Raw genomic sequence first — 17449 nt, forward strand, 5'->3', positions numbered from 1 at the left:
ACCTCAGTTGATCTGCCCGCCTCGGCCTCCCAAAGTGCTAGGATTACAGGCATGAGCCATCGCGCCTGGCCATCCCCATTTTATAGATAACAAAATCAAAGCCTTAGATGTTCTCTCACCCAAGGCAGAGGGGGAGCTAAAACTAGAATCCAGTTTTCTGATCCAAAGACTAATGTTCTTTTCATTTGTCTTAGTGAGTTTTTCCAAACAGCACATCCTATTAACAGAAATTGCATGCAGGATGTTTATTTTGGGAAGTGATTCCAAGGAAACAAGGAAGGAGGGAAAGAGAGAGTTAGGAGCAAATTACCACATTGGGCAACTGAGGCTTGATCCTCCCAGGGACCCTCTGAAGAGCTGTGGAGAGTGAACTTTAGAAGTGTCTGCCCTGGGGATTTATCCCCTGGTTCTCATCACCTGTTGGTCAAGAGTTGCTCCCATCTGGTGTTAAGTCCCTGTCACTTCCAGGTTTGCACGTGTGTCAGAGGGGCCATGTGGGTACCACAGGTGACAACCTAGGCAGCAGGAGAGAAGCTCCTGGGCAGAAATAGAGAGATAAGGAGATACTGCTGGGGCTGGAGTAAAAAGTTGACCAAGATGTAAAATGGCCGCAAGAGGTATCTGAAGTATCATTGCACCTCCCGATTTTTGTGGAGGTGAGGGTTCTTTGTACAAATAATTTCAATATAATAGAGATATATTCATGCAGAGACAGTGCTATGGAAGCCCAGAGAAAGAAGCCGCTAATTGTGCCTGTTTACATGGAGGCTTCACAGAGAAGGTAACCTTGGAGCTGAGTCTTAAGTGCTATGGCTTGAATGATGCCTCCAAAACTCATGTTGAAACTTAATCCCCAGTATAATAGTATTAAGAGGCAGGGCCTTTAAGAGGTGGTGGTCATGAGGGCTCTGACCTCATGAATGGATTAATCCATTCATGGATAAATGGATTAATCCATTCATGGATAAATGGATTAATCCATTCATGGATAAATGGATTAATCCATTCATGGATAAATGGATTGAGTTATCACAGGGTGGGTTAGTTATCATTAAAGTAGGTCTGTATTAAAAGCTAGTTTGGCTCTCGGTATGCCCCCTTTGCCATGTGATGCCCTGTGCCACCTCAGGACTCTGCAGAGAGTCCCCACCAGCAAGAAGGCCCTCATGAGATGTTGCCTCTTGACCTTGGACTTCATAGCTTCTAGAACTGTAAGAAATATATTTATTTTTTTAAATAAATTACCCAGTATCAAGTATTCAGTGATAGCAACAGAAAATGGACTAAGACAAATGGTAAGGAGTTTTCTAGAAAGTGGGATAGGACATGTTCCAGACAAAGATTATATCATGTGTTGAAGAGTGACAGCTTGAACTCATATGCAATCCCTGGGGAATCAGCAGCTCAGTATGGTTAGATTCTTGAATATGGGGGCAGGAAGGAGTGGTGGAAGAGGAGGTCCAAGTCTGAGCTTAGTATTTCTGGCTTAAAAGTGGGCATCTCATCCATTAAACTGCAGTGGTGTTCAAGCTTGGACCCATATTAGAAGCACCTGAGGAGCTTTTCAAAAATATGGCTGGGCCCCATCTCAGGTCAATTAAATCATTTTTGGAGGTTAAAGTTAAATAAAAATGGTTCAAAATATTGTAGATCACCGGACGCGGTGGCTCACTCCTATAATCCCAGCACTTTGGGAGGCTGAGGCCGGCAGATCACTTGAGGTCAGGAGTTCGAGACCAGCCTGGCCAACACGGTGAACTGTCTCTACTAAAAATACAAAAATTAGCTGGGCATGTTGTCAGGTGCCTGTAATCCCAGCTACTCGGGAGGCTGAGGAAGGAGAATTGCTTGAACCCGGGAGGCAGAGGTTGCAGTGAGCCGAGATCATGCCACTGCACTCCAGCCTGGGCAACAGAGCAAGACTCTATCTCAAAAAAAAAAAAAAAAAAAAAAAAAAGCCCAGGGACTGATACATTCTAAAATCTTCCATGTGATTCTAATGAGTAGTTTTGATTGAAGACCACTGCTTTAAAGGGTTTCATACAAGAAAGTGATGCCCAGATTTGTGTTCCCAAGATTCCTTTTGGCTGGAGAGCAGATTAGAGGAGGAGAGACCAGTTAGCATGCTCCTGCCATGGTCTAGGCAAGGCAGGCGAGGCCAGAATTAAGGCATTGTCTGTGGGGTAAGGGGAGGGGATAATGTGAAAGACACTTGGGTTGACCAGATCTTCGTGACAAAATTCCTTTGAGGACCTTTTAAGATTAAGATGGAACAGGTACCTTGGGACGGTTAATGCTGAGAGAAAACTCCGAATGCTTCTGTTTAAAGAGAGTGGTGGCCACAAACCTCTCTTGGTGCAACTTCATACATGGAAAGACTTTCAGCTGTCCTGTACTCACTTCCTCTGATTTGTCATCCCTGTCCTCTTGCAGGGATCATTATTCTGCCTGCCTAGAGTACAACACAACATGGGCCATGGACTCACACTGCCTTGGGTTTGAATCTTCGCTGTGCTCTTAGGGTCACAGGAGTTAACCTCTCTAAGCCTTAGTTTCTCCACTCATATGATGGAACTGATGATTCTTCTCTTCTAAGATTACTGTGAGAATTCAGTGGGATAAAGTACATGCAAATATGAGTCCAGAGCAGAAGGCCTGGCCCACTGCAGACACTCAGTGATTGATAACTCATGTCTTATCATTTTTGCAGCTTACTTGCGTTAGTGACAAATTGACAGTTATCTTTATTTTATTCCCACTGTTCCCCATCTGACTTGCCCTTGTCTAGCCCATTTCAGGTCAGCCCACCCACGCTGATGATCCAGTCTTGTCATCTTCCTGCCTGACCTAGTTTGGGTTCAGCCCTGCTGGGGAGATAGTGGCCTCATGCCTGGGCCACATGTGGCATAACACAGCAAGAACTCTTTATTGTTCTGAAATGTTTACTTGCCCAGCTACCTAAAAGGTTATAAGCACATTGAGGACAGGGAATGGATTTCATTTGTCTTTGTTTGCATTTTATTTATTCATTGACTCCATTCATTGATTTAACAAATAGCCATTGAACATCAACTCTGTTGTAGGCCCTGGCATATATTAGTGAGCAAGATGGGCAAATTTATTATACCCTTGTTGAACTTATAGTATAATGAGGGAGATAATTGTTAATCAAATAATCATAAAATAAATGTTAAATTACAGCCAGCACAACATCTGATTTAGATAGTTGCTCCAGAGAAGTTTGCTGACTCTGAATAGAGTAAGCACCTTGAAGAGATAAAACTGCTCCCTCCTTATATGTGAAGAACCCAGGACCAGCCTGGTAGCCAGGCAGTGTCAGTGAGGGAAGCAGACCTCTGCCTCAGAGTTCTCTAGAGATCCTAGTTCCCCACTCTTACCCTCAGAGCCTTCTCAGTTTAAACCTCCAGAGTGCAGGGCCTCAGAAGCTACATGTGTTAGCAGGCATCCTGGGGTGTCCTCATGCCACTGAAGTCTATGAACCACTGCCTGTGAGACACAATGAGAACTTAAAAAAAATAGCCCAACTTAAAAAAAAATAGCCTTAATGAACTGAAGAGTCATTAGCTGTACCCAAGACTCCCCCCGGGAAAGTACCTTTGTTCTGGTGGACCTAGGTGGGGAGGTAGCTTTGACGTCTGCTTGGTTCCCCACTTCCTTGTCTACTCATAACTGAACAGTGGCAGTTAGTGGTTGTCAGATATTCCTTTTAGCACAAACGTTCCACATTTTGGCACACACTGAGTCTCTGTCACACAAGCACCAGACTGACCCAATGCTAAACAACTAGCCTTCATTAAACGCTGCCTCTTCTGTGAATGCAGGCTCAGGGACCAGACGACTTTGATTTTAATCCCAGATATGCTACTTTCTAGCCGAGACTTTGGGCAAAAAATTCTCTCTATGCCTCCCCTTATATGTAAAATCAAGATAGTAATAGTACCTACTTAGCATATGATTGTGAGAATTAAATGGTATAATACAAGTGACTTAATTGTCAGAGTGACGAGCACATCAGAGGTCCTCAATGGAGACTACCTGCTTTAATGAAGATATGTCCTATGGAAGGCCCTTAGCTATTAGTGTATTATGGTCACTGAACCAGTACTCTGCAGGATTTCCAGCTTCTGTTAAAGGGTAATGACCTTTCCTCATGCATCTGCTTTTTCAAAATGAACAAAAGTGCTGTTCTTAGATAAGCATTTGTGATTTTATCTTTTTATGGAGACTTTGGAAAGATTTGCTCTGATTTCCAACCTCAAATACTCTTGGAAAATATCTGTATTATTTTTACTCTATTGGATTTTAATGTGTGTTTTAAAAAACAACATCTGCAGATAGATGGTGTTGCACAACGATGTGAATATCCTTAATACCACAAAACTGCACTTAAAAATGCTTACAATGGTAACTTTTATGTTATGTGTGTTTTACAGCAATTAAAAAATAAGTCAATAACAGACCTGTGGTTTGTATTAAAGATCTAGTAACTCTAATTAAAGAAAAAGGAAAGGAAGAAAATGGTCTCTAAATGTTTATAGGCTCTGCTAGCATCTCTGTAGCTAATCTGGTTTGTTTATAGAGTACTAAAGTCTTACTCAAAATTATAAGCTTTGTTTATAAACCCAAGCTCACTGAGACAGACTGGTGAGGCTGCTGAAGTTACCATTAAAGCTACAGGAAGTTTTAAGAAAGTTTTTGAAGACAAACTGTGTCTGAAAGGACCATGAAAAGTTAATGATCATACTTGCCTGTGTTACCAGATGTCTTAGTCTGTTTTGTGTGCCTGTAACAGAATGCGACACACTTGGTAATTTATTAATATAAAGAACAGAAATTAATTTTCTCACAGTTCTGGAGGCCAAGAAGCCCAAAACCAAGGTGCTGGCAGGCTTGGTGTCTGGTAAGGGCCTGGTCTCCACTTCCAAGATGATGCCTTAAACTCTGCATCCTCTGGAGGGAGGAATGCTGTTCCTCACAACGGCAAAAGAGTAGGAGACAGCAAACTCACTCCCCAAACCCCATTTAATTGTGGCATTAATCCATTTAAGAGGGTGGAGCACTTGAATACCTAAATACCTCCCACTAGGGCTCACCTCCTGATGCTGATGCATTGGTGATGAAGTTTTCAACACATGAGTTTTGGAGGGGAAAACAATCAAACCATAGCATCTGTCTTATGGGCTTTTTGGGGAAGGTGTAGGAGAACTCCAGTGGTACTACTTTATATTAGACAATGAATATTAACCTCTTCTAGGGCTGGAAGGAATTTAGGAACCATCCAGTTCCAACCCCCTCATTTACCTATTTGATTCAATAATGATCTGTTGAATTCTTTCTCTGTGCCTAATGTATAGTAGGATATACCATCGTGGATGCTGTATATACTGTGGTAAACAAAGTAGACCTGCCCTCTTGTAGCTTACAATCTAATAATAAAGATAGATATTAATCAAATAGCTGCATAAATATGTAATTACACCATGTAGCCAGTACTGTCTTTAGAAGGAAAATACAGGCATTCTGATCAGGAGGGTAGGATCTAAACTCAGGAGGTCAGAGAAGGCTGAGATGTCAAGTGAAGGGCTTTCTGGGTAAAGGCCCTGGAGCAGAAACCATGAGACCTATGGGCAACTGCAAGCAGGGCAGTTCCACCAGAGGTGTTTTCTGAATGAGAAGAGGGTGAAATATTCTACTTCTGTGGAGCCAGGAAGCAGGCTGTCTGATGCTCTAGTTTCTCTTTCTTTCTGCTTCTAAATAGACTTACCCAGAAGCCTGGTACTATGACATTTGTGTAGGTAGAATTGTTTCCATCCTAAGGAGATATCAGCCCCACATCTATATGGTCTCCAGTCTCAGTGAGCTTAGGGTCTGTTGCGCCTACATTTCCAGGTCTTCACCAAGGCCCCTGCATTGGTGTTTCCATGAACCAAGCAAGGTCACTTCTACTGTTCCTCTTTCTGGACCACCACTTCTATCCATGCAACCTAGCTCATGAAGATCAGTCATAACCGATCTTCATGAGCTAGGTTGATCATGCATTATGTGCATAATCAAAAGCCAGCTTAGAACAAAATTGTATGCACAGTAAAATTACAACTATATAAAAATAATATACTATTTTTAAAAATTTAAGGCCGGGTGCGGTGGCTCACGCCTGTAATCCCAGCACTTTGGGAGGCCGAGGTGGGCGGATCACGAGGTCAGGAGATCGAGACCATCCTGGCTAACACGGTGAAACCCCGTCTCTACTAAAAACACAAAACATTAGCCGGGTGTGGTGGTGGGCGCCTGTAGTCCCAGCTACTCGGGAGGCTGAGGCAGGAGAATGGCGTGAACCCAGGAGGTGGAGCTTGCAGTGAGCCCAGATCGCACCACTGCACTCCAGCCTGGGCGACAGAGCGAGACTCCATCTCAAAAAAAAAAAAAATTAAAAATTAAATTTATTTTTAGACTCATGGGGCACATGTGCAGATTTGTTTCATGGGTATATTGCATGATGCTGAGGTTTGGGCTTCTAATGATCCTGTCACCCAAGTAGTGAACATAGAACCTGATAGGTAATTTTTCAACCTTTGACCTCCTCCCCACCTTCCCTCTTTTGGAATCCCTAGTGTTTATTGTTCCTGTCTTTGTGTTCATGTGTACCCAACGTTTAGCTTCCACTTATAAGAATATGCAGTATTTGGTTTTCTGTTCCTGTGTTAATTCGCTTAGGGTAATGGCCTCCAGCTGCATTCATATTGCTGCAAAGGACATGATTTCATTCTTTTTTATGGCTGCATAGTATTCCGTGGCACATATGTACCACATTTTCTTTATACAATTCATCATTGATGGACACCTGGGTTGATTCTATGTCTTTGCTATTATGAATAGTGCTGTGATAAATATACAAGTGCAGGTGTCTTTTTGGTAGAATAATTTGTTTTCCTTTGGGTATATACCTAGTAATGGGACTGCTGGGTCAAATGGCAATTCTATTTTTAGTTCTTTGAGAAATCTCTAACCTTCTTTTCACAGGGCTGAATAAATTTGCATTCCCACCAACAGTGTGTAAGCATTCCCTTGTATGCACAATCTTGCTAGCATCTGTTATTTTCTGACTTCTTAATAGCCATTCTCACTGGTATAAGATGGTATCTCATTGTGGTTTTAACATTCATCTCTCTGATGACCAGTGATGATGAGCATTTTTTCAAAAGTGTATTGGCCACTTGTATGTCTTCTCTTGAGAAGTGTCTATTTATGTCTTTGACCCCCTTTTTAATGGGGTTATTTATTTTTTTCTTGTTGAGTTGTTTGAGTTCCTTATAGATTCTGAATATTAGTCCTTTGTTGGATACACAGTTGGAAAATATTTTCTCCCATTCTGTAGGTTGTGTGTTTACTCTGTCACTGGTTTCTTTTGCTGTGCAGAAGCTCTTTAGTTTAATTAGGTCCCAATTGTCACTTTTTGTTTTCACTGCATTTGCTTTTGAGGACTTAGTCATAAATTCTTTCCTGAGGCCAATGTCTGGAAGTGTATTTCCTAGGTTTTCTTTTATGACTTTTATAGTTTGAGGGTCTTACAGTTATGTGTTTATTCCACCTTGAGTTAATTTTTGTATATGGTGAGAGGTAGGGGTGTAGTTTCATACTTCTGCATATGGTTAGCCGGTTTTCCCACCACCATTTATTAAATAGGGAGTCCTTTTCCCATTGTTTATTTTTGTCAGCTTTGTCAAAGATCAGTTGGTTGTAAATGTATGGCTTTATTTCAGGGTCTCTATTCTGTTCCATTGATCTATGTGTCTATTTCTGTACCAGTACCATGCTGTTTTAGTTATCATAGCTTTGTGGTTTAAAGTTAGGTTGTGTGATGCCTCTGCCTTTATCCTTTTTGCTTAGGATTGCCTTGGCTATTTGGGCTCTTTTTTGGTTCTGTATGAATTTTAGAGTAGATTTTTTTCTAATTCTTTGATTTCTTTGGGCAATACTATGCATTCAAAAAAGACTTGGAAGGAAATAAATAAAAATAAAAGTGATATCTAATTGGTAGAATCTTAAACATCTTTTTTTACTTCATTTTATAAGTGATATTTAAGAAACTTTTAGTACTCTGAAAATAGAAAATAATATTGAAATAATCCCGAGGGAGTGTCAGATCTCTTCCTTACCACATAAATCTTGCTGTTTTCTTTAAAGGATGTACTCATAGGGACTTTTGGAAATATTTAAATATGAGCTACAGAGAGATGTTGGGTTTCTCCACTGCCAGACTTTGAGGCATTCACTAGCTAATGGGCTTGTGAGCCCAGGAGGCAGAGAGAACATGAACATTCTCCAGACTTCTGGGAAGCTTTATTTACTGAAGCCCTTGTAGGCCTCGTACTCTCTGGAACATGCATTGGAAAATGCTGGTGTGGTGGAAAGAGAACAAAATGTTGTGGCTACCTGGGCTCTGATGGATTTTATAACAAAGAAAGGCAAACTCCCCAAATGCTCAAACTGAACTTTCAGTCAAGCTTTATCTGTCTCTCAAGCAGCAAACAATGCTAGTTTTTTATTCTGCAAGCCATTTTAGGAGACAAAATGTTTGGCACAGTTGCACAGGTTAGCATGCTAGTGTACTGTGTACACAAGATGAAATGTCTTCAATTTCTGTGTTAAAATATGCTTTACCCCCTTCTCAAACACTTGTCAAATGAAACGTAGTAAAAGCTTTTGTTTCTCAACTACCTCAATGTGTAAGTAAGGCCTTAGAGAAAACAAGCTGACAGAAGCAAGCCTGGTTCTTTGGCTCTATGGGAAGAATGATTTTCATATCAACAATGTTAGAATAAAATGTCCTGATCCCAGATAAAGACTACTTGCTGCTTCTACCTCGCCAGTTTTTGTCATAGGCTGCTGTGGTTGGAACATTTTCTGGCAGGAAGAAATCAGGGGCCCTGTTAGGCAACAACAGAATTTTCTGCCATGTAATTCCTGAGCCTCTTTCTCCACTCTGGGAGGTTTCTCAAGGGTCCAGTGGCCCCAGACCTTAGTCAGTGTTCCTCTCTGCCCACAATGGCCATAGCCTAAGCCATTTCTTGGATTCCTTTCACTGCAAGCCTAGCTGCAGAGGAGTCTGTCCAGCTTGCTTCCTTGCTGTGCCCAAAGCCAGCATACAGGCCCTTTTCTTTCTAAAGGCATAATGCTAATTACTGGAGGGAATCCCCACTGTGTGTAACTAGGAAGAGAACACTGTGGAGGTTATGGCAGGTCAAGGGTCCTCACAAGGTCTGCACGGTGATACTCCCTGGTCTAGTGAAATGGAGTAGAGTTTGACACTCAAAAGGCTCTACTTTTAGCTTTTCCTAGTGGTCCAGGGAGGTCTTTTAAATCCTATTTCTTGTCTTCTTTTCTCCCTGGAGTCCCTTAGATTCATAGCAGATGATATATATACCCATTGCCACCTACATTTTCAGGTCTTCACTGGGGCCCCTACATTGGTGTCTCCATGAACCAAACAAGGTCATTTCTACTGTTCCTCTTTCCAGACCGCTGCTTCTGTTCATGCAACCTAGCTTATATATGTAGGGAGATTCACACACACACACACCACACACACACACACCCACACACACAGCTAAATTAAGCATTTTTAAAATGGCAGACCATACTTTGAGGTCTGCAGCTTAAATAAGCAGCCACGTGACAAGTGTCTCCTGCTTCTCTTCCTTTTGCTTCCCCATTTACTTCCCTCTATGTTTCTTCTCTAAGGAAGATTTAAAAGCACATGTGCCATCATGCTCTTCTCCCAAGTTCATGTCAGATGTCATTAATCAATCATGGCATTTTTTAATCCTGAGTAAGCCCAGAGATATAACCAAACATGACTATCAGTTGATCAAAATGGGCATTGAGCAGTTTACTTCTGGGTAAATACCCCCAAAGAAATGAGAGCTTATTTCAACAAAATGAAATGCATATGAATGTTTCTGGCAGCTATATTTCCAGTAGCCCCAAACTGGAAATAACCCGAATGTCCATCAACAGTTGAACAGATAAAAATATAGTATATCCATATAATGAAATACTCTGCAGTGATGGAAAAAGATGAACTACTGATATACACAGTTTGAGTTCATCTTACATAGTGTAAAGTGAAAGAAGTTAGACCTAAAGGAGGCATACTATGTGAGTTCATGCATTGCTGTTCAAAAACAGGCAGAACTCATACATGGTGGTAGAAGTTAAGATAGTGGTAACTGACTGAGAGGGGCACTGGGAAGCCTTATGAGGGCTAGAATGTGTTCTCTATCTTGATCTGGGTGGTGGTTATATGGATGTGCACATATGCAAAAATTTATTGAGGTGTATGCCTAGTATTTGCACACTTTACTGTAGCTACCCCTCATTTAATGTCCTTAAAAGGGGGCACCAATTTGAAAATTATTGCCCAGCACTTGCTTCTATGTTTCTGTGTATAGTTTCTGTTTCTAGTTCTTTCTCCTGCTGTCATCTATCCTTCTTCTCCCCTGCCGACTTTCTTTCCTCCTTTTTTTCTTCTTTTCATCTCCCCCTACTCATAAAGCCAAAAACATGAAGTTTAAGTACATATATTGTAAAATATATTAAATACAATTTTACAGTTATATTCATAATTTAAAAGTGAGTGTATTTAGTGTTTTTTACACTTCTCCTTAAAACAAACTCTGCATTTATTGAACTAAAATTAGATGAAGATATTTATTATGTCTTACTGGCACTCAATGGAGTAACTCAGTGGTTCCCAAACTTATCTGCACATTAGAATCATGTGGGACCTTATAAAAATTCCAAAGCCCAGGACACAATACCACATCAATTAGATCACAATACCTGGGTCTAGGACACAAGCATCAGTAGCCGTTGAAGCTTTCCGGGTGAGTCCCGTATGATTCCAATGTGTAGACAAGTTTGGGGACTATAGATTAATGGCTTTCTATTCCTTCCATAGTGTCTCAGCCACTTCAGCATGTGGTTCTGAATCTTGGCTGCACATTAGAATCACCTAAGAAGCTTCTAAACAATACTGCTTCTTGGGCCCTGTTCTGCATAAGGTCTGAATATTTCTAACATGCAACCAGCATGAAGAGCCCCGTTCTAGCAGGGTTGTTGTCCTGGTAGATCTTGTGATCAGAGTGACTCCAGTGCCATCCTCTCAGTGTTCCTCTCAAATACTTTCTCCTCATGTTTTTGAAAATTCCAGTCCTTTCTCTTGCAAGCCTAATATGGAGATGAGTGATGTGATACTGATAAGTTTTTGGTCTGTTTTGCTTTCAGTATGGGATTGTGCTGGATGCAGGTTCTTCTCACACAAGTTTATACATCTATAAGTGGCCAGCAGAAAAGGAGAATGACACAGGGGTGGTGCATCAAGTAGAAGAATGCAGGGTTAAAGGTAAGATGAAGACCAAGTGAAGGGGAGGCCAACAGTGAGGCATGAGAACATGAGAGGTGTATGACCAGTAGAACACAAGAGAAAAAGGAGCCCCACGCATACGAAACCAAGTGAAGGAAGCAGTGCAGCTGCTGTTGTTATGTTATCGTTACAGAAATCATATTGAAATCAGTCCTTAATGATCAAACCCTAAGAATAAACACACATAAATATAATTAATAGTAGCTCCCATCAACAGAACACTTCTGCATGCTATGTACTTAGTACTGAGCATGTGTTACTTCAGTATACCCTCATAATCTCCCTTTGAGGTATGCATTATTATACTAATTTTTTAAAAATGAGGGCACTGAGGTTGAGAGAGGTTATACCACTTGTTTGTTACTCAAGCTAGTAAGTGATGGAGCTGCGGTTCAAACCAAGTTCTGCCCGACTTCAAGTCTACTTCTTAGCCAGTGCTTCTCAAACTTGCATGAGCTTGTTAAAAACACAGATGATGGGTCCCATCCCCTAGAGTTTCTGAGTCAGCAGGTCTGGAATGAAGCCTGAGAATTTGTATTTCTAAGAAGTTCCTAGGTGATGCTAATCTGTCTGGTTCAGAGATTTATTGGTCTCTTAATCTTTGTACCCTGATCTGCAGCTTGGAAGATATTTTTCAAAGCTTTCAGCTTCTGTGTAGGCAGGAAAGACCAAATTATAGGCTCTTAGGGCTGGGAAAAGGAACTTACAGATCGTTTAAATTTTGTTTCACAGAGAAGGAAACAAAAACCTGGAGGATTAGTGCCTTGAAAGTAGCAACAGAATAGAGACAAGAATCTAGGTCTCCTAATTACACTCTAGGCTTCCTGCTACTCTGAGCTGCTGCATTATATATCAATAATTTTTTTCTTTTAAGGTCATAATATAAGTTAGAGTGGTTGACATTCAGCTTTCACTCCCTTTACCCAGTACCCTACCATGCACCATTGTACCACAATCTCTCTGACTTTTATCTCTCTTAGCCTTTTGAGCTGGGAACCCACTGTTTATTTTTAGTCAGACTGACAGCCTAGATCCTAGAAGATAATTGATTTTTAGTTTGATAGCCTGTGGAATCCACTGATTTTCATAGGTTGTCAAGAAAGTAGTAGAGAGGAGATAATTCCAAGAGAGCAAGTCATTCTACCCAGTAGCCCCATCAATACTGAGACTTTGGCCCCATCTGAGAGAGTACTTCTGGCCTTTCTTAAAGCCCAAATCCCTCATTTTATTGGCTTTTATTTAACCCACTGCCTTCCATTTTTAAAAGCTATTTTAAGGGCCGGGCACGGTGGCTCACGCCTGTAATCCCAGCACTTTGGGAGGCTGAGGTGGGCGGATCACAAGGTCAGGAGATGGAGACCATCCTGGCTAACACGGTGAAACCCTGTATCTACTAAAAATACAAAAAAATTAGCTGGGCATGGTGGTGCACACCTGTAGTCCCAACTACTAGGGAGGCTGAGGCAGGAGAATCACTTGAACCCGGGATGCGGAGGCTGCAGTGAGCCGAGATCGCGCCACCTGGGCAACAGAGCAAAACTCCGTCTCAAAAAAAAAAAAAAATCTAGCAGATGTTCTTCTTCTGAGACTTATCCCATGAGTGTTTGGCCTAACAGTGAAGGATTTTTCCCTCTCAAAAGGGAGAGTTCTCTAGTTAATCAAATATTTAACACCAAATTTTCTGAATCGAAACAATCAGCTGGTAACTTAGAGCTGATTTTCTCATGGGTATTAGGCTGTTTGAAAACCTGTGAATGATCTGGATAACTTATTTGAATAATTATCTTTAAAGCAATTACTCTGCTATGAAGCACTGATAGTGTAGATATTTATCTTAATGTGAGATGAAAGTGTTGTTACAACTTCAAAAAGCTTAAGGAATCTTGGCTCTAATCCTCCATAGCAACAGTCAGTTTTGCTCTAAAACTGGAAAAACAGTTTTGCTAGGGAGGCAGGATATCGGAATGGAAAAGTCACTGAGGAGACGTAGATTCTGTTCCTCTTTCTTGTGACAGGAAGCAACTCCACCTCAGAAACTTTAAGGTGCTGGCCAGGATCAGATAGCTAGTTAGTGGCAGCTTCCATCTTTTCAGTAAAAGCCAATTTGTCTGCTGCTTAATTTTTATTCTAAGTGTCATCTTTAGGTCTTTTAGGAACTAGTGTCATTAATTACAATGTTGTGGAGGAAATATCAAAAAGCAGCTAACAGAGTAGCTATCTATAAGATCCCCATTAAAGGCTGAGAATGTTATGCAATTGAATATGAAATTGCGCCATCCAGTGGCAGAATTATTGAACACTGGACAGACCCAACTTAAAGTTTGGAAATTAAATCCTCTCAAGGCTAGGTCCAGTGAATTACCCTCTAAGTACAATATCCTAATGTATAGTACATCAGGAAATTGTTTTCTTGTATTTTTTTTCAAAACACCATATTTTGATCTACTATTGTCAAGGTATGTATTATAACTTTTTTTAAAAGATTGTTATCTTCTACATCTTTTCCTAGGTCCTGGAATTTCAAAATATGTTCAGAAAGTAAATGAAATAGGCATTTACCTGACTGATTGCATGGAAAGAGCTAGGGAAGTGATTCCAAGGTCCCAGCACCAAGAGACACCCGTTTACCTGGGAGCCACGGCAGGCATGCGGTTGCTCAGGTATAGCAGCATGTAGGGACCAAGAGTATCTGGAGTTAGGCTTGGCAGTGAAAGAGCCTCTGAAGTTATGGGAGAGGGCCACACTCCCTAATACCCCAAGTTCTACACACCCAAGTCCATACCTAAGAAAGGATATTTCAGTAAGTGAATAAAACGTCCAAACTCTTAGTATATATAGGGGTAGGATTTCATGTATGTTAAAAAAAAAAAAAGCCCCCTTGTGCATCTCCCTATGGAGAATTCAAGGGGGAAGGGGCACAGGGAGAGAAAGACTGGACCCGTATACTCTGGGGTTTGGGGCTACAGATTTAACTATTCAATATCTGGGAGGAAGAGGATAAGAGGAGACTCATAGACATCCCAGGTCATAAATATTCACAACTAGCACATCTTTATATCACTTGATACCTGTGTGAATTATTTGTTCACTTGTTCATTCATTCAGCACGTAGTGCCTGCTCTATCCAGAATATGAAAACTCAACCCTCAAGGAAATGTTTCAATGCAGGGTGATCAGTGTTTTAGTAGAGGAGTACTCAGAGCTGCTATGGGAGCACATTTGGCCCTGCCCAGGGTGAGAGGAGGTCAGGAAGACTTAGAGGAAGGGATGCCTGAACTGAATCATGAAAAATGAGTTGGAGGATTGGGGAACAGCTTTATCAGCAGAGCAGACAGCATGCATTCAGTAACTGATGTTTATTCAGCACCTATTATATGTCAGGCACTCTTGTAAGTACTGAGGATACAACAGTGAATAGGACAAAGTCTCTGACTTCATGGAGCTTGTGGTCTACTGGATGTGCAAAGGTAGGGAAGTGTTGTCAGAGGCATATTCAGAGGACTGTAAGTAGTTCTGCATAGATAGAAGATAGGTGAGTAGTGTAAAATAATAATGATAATAATAGTAGCAGCTCATATTTATTGAGCCCTTCCTATGTTCTTAGCACTGCGCTAAGCACTTAACTGAACCGTCATAACAACTCTATGAAATTAACTATTATTAACAAGATAAGGAAGCTGTGGCTTACAAATATTAAGTAACTCACCCAAGGTCACACACCTGGGAAGTGGTGGAGCCAGGATTCTGAGTGGGATTCTGAAAAGGAAGGGTCTAGGTCACAAAGTGCCCTATGGGCCATGCTAGGAAGTTTGGAGTTTATCTTAGAGATAGTAGGAAGCCATTAAAGAATGCTACACAACTGGTGACACTGGTAGAGAAGATGGATTGGAGGGGAGAAAAGCTGGGGATAAAAGGAAGGCAGTTAGTAGGTGTGGAAGCCATTTAGATGAGAGATGGCAGGGGCCTAATGCCAGCTAGAAGGTAGCATCCTCTCGCTCAGAGACTCCCAGTGTTGCGTAGCCTAGATCTTGGAAGCAATTGCATCCCATCTTCATTAAGACAACCCTGGAAGATTCCTTCTTTAGGTCTCAAGGTTTCAAACAGACCCAAGAACTGAGCTGTAATATGAGGAAGATCTTTCCCACTCTGGCAGCAGAGGAGATTGGATGTCTATTCCAGGTCATTTGCCACCTGGTTTCTACTAGAACCCTAATTAAAAACCTGGAGCAGAGTCTGGCCATGTAACCAGCTAGGAACCACCCACAGTGGTTAATATAGCACACATCAGCTTCAGGTATGGTCATCAAACCATACCGAGCTATCACCACCACAGTAATTTTAAGAGCCTTTGATAACTTTTTGAGCCAGGCAACTTCAGAACAAAAATGGTATTTTAAGGAAAACCAACCTATGAAAGGATTGGAAGGATGTGGATTTGGAGAGAGATGAACAAAAGATTAATTCCGCCTCATCCAAAAGAAGGGTTCCTTGGACAGCTATGTGCGAAGATTCCCATCTCTCCATTTATTCCAGGGTATTATGGTTCACTTCTTAGTAGCACTGTGTGGATGCTGTAGCTGAAATGGGTAATGTAATTATTAAAACAAAAATGATAACCTCAGCTCTTCCTTTGTACAGGATGGAAAGTGAAGAGTTGGCAGACAGGGTTCTGGATGTGGTGGAGAGGAGCCTCAGCAACTACCCCTTTGACTTCCAGGGTGCCAGGATCATTACTGGCCAAGAGGAAGGTGCCTATGGCTGGATTACTATCAACTATCTGCTGGGCAAATTCAGTCAGGTGAATATCTCACAGCATCCATGGAGGTGGCTCTCTGGAGGCCAATGCCATTGCTATCTCAGGCAGTACTTGGGTCGCTAGCCAGAATGAGTGAATGAATGAATGAAGGATGGATGGATGGATGGGTGGATGAATGAATTTACTCTCACATTTGTAAGGGTCACCAGAGGTATAATTCTCTTACAAGACCTTCTACTATTGGGAGAATAAGGACATGTCTTTACCTTAGGGAGGCATAAAGGAAATTAAAAATTTATCATTAAAAATTAGAATAGCTAACATTTGCCTTCTGCTATGTGTCTCATGCTGTGCTCAGCACTTTTTCATGTTTTCTCTGATTTCATCCTTAGAACAACAGTATGAGGTACTACATCATCCCATTTTAGAGCCCCATATCGATGCCTAGAGAGGGTAATTATTCTGCCCATGGCTGTACAGCTAACAAGCGACTGAGTGAGAATTTGAACTTGAATGTGTCTGGCCTCAGACCTCTTGTTTTTAAATACTAGTTACACTGCTTCTATGTCCGGCAGGCTGAGCTATGTCTTTTAAGCCCCTTTTTTCTTGCTGATAATCTGTTGTAGATCAGGAGCCTCTAGTGAGCTTTGCCTCACCTTTATGCCCCTGTTTCTTTGCCTTAGGAAATCCCTGACTCCAATAGATGGTATGAAAAGCAGGTGTCCAGAGACTTCTAGCACTGGTAACTGTACTGTCTTTCAGAAAACAAGGTGGTTCAGCATAGTTCCATATGAAACCAATAATCAGGAAACCTTTGGAGCTTTGGACCTTGGGGGAGCCTCTACACAAATCACTTTTGTACCCCAAAACCAGACTATCGAGTCCCCAGATAATGCTCTGCAATTTCGCCTCTATGGCAAGGACTACAATGTCTACACACATAGCTTCTTGTGCTATGGGAAGGATCAGGCACTCTGGCAGAAACTGGCCAAGGACATTCAGGCAAGTATAACTCAATCCAGACCTGCCCTCTTCATATCTGCACCTCCAGCCCCCACATCCTGTTGTTTTCTCCTTCAAATTCAGTAGTTTGTCTGAACTTGGTTATTGTACTTTCCAAACCTTTTTAGGCAGGATATTGAACTACATCTGGTTGACTCCTATAAATTGTTTCAGTCAGACATCCCCTCCCATGTTTGTTTACTGTGTTATCTCCACAGACACAACTGAGATCTTCTCTCAGGAAA

The 17449-nt window shown here is 41.5% G+C and overlaps 1 protein-coding gene across 6 annotated transcripts in view; it reads left to right on the top strand.

The window, feature by feature from the left end:
* The window catches only part of ENTPD1 (ectonucleoside triphosphate diphosphohydrolase 1), a 127296-nt gene that overhangs the window by 74420 nt on the left and 35427 nt on the right, over positions 1–17449 (top strand). For 4 of the 6 annotated variants that reach the window (XR_008491990.2, XM_054436039.1, XM_054436040.2 and 1 more), the window contains exons 3-6: positions 11308–11425; positions 13956–14106; positions 16085–16244; positions 16965–17204. Coding sequence is in view for 5 of the 6 variants with exons in the window: in XM_054436039.1 (XP_054292014.1) it covers positions 11308–11425; positions 13956–14106; positions 16085–16244; positions 16965–17204 (669 nt within the window). In the remaining variant the exon portion in view is untranslated. Of the gene's footprint in view, positions 1–11305; positions 11426–13955; positions 14107–16084; positions 16245–16964; positions 17205–17449 lie in introns of those variants that run through there. The other 2 variants (XM_054436043.1, XM_054436044.2) reach the window with 2 other exon arrangements.

Source organism: Pongo pygmaeus, chromosome 8 (genome assembly GCF_028885625.2).
Source record: "Pongo pygmaeus isolate AG05252 chromosome 8, NHGRI_mPonPyg2-v2.0_pri, whole genome shotgun sequence".
Taxonomy (NCBI): Eukaryota; Metazoa; Chordata; class Mammalia; order Primates; family Hominidae; genus Pongo; species Pongo pygmaeus.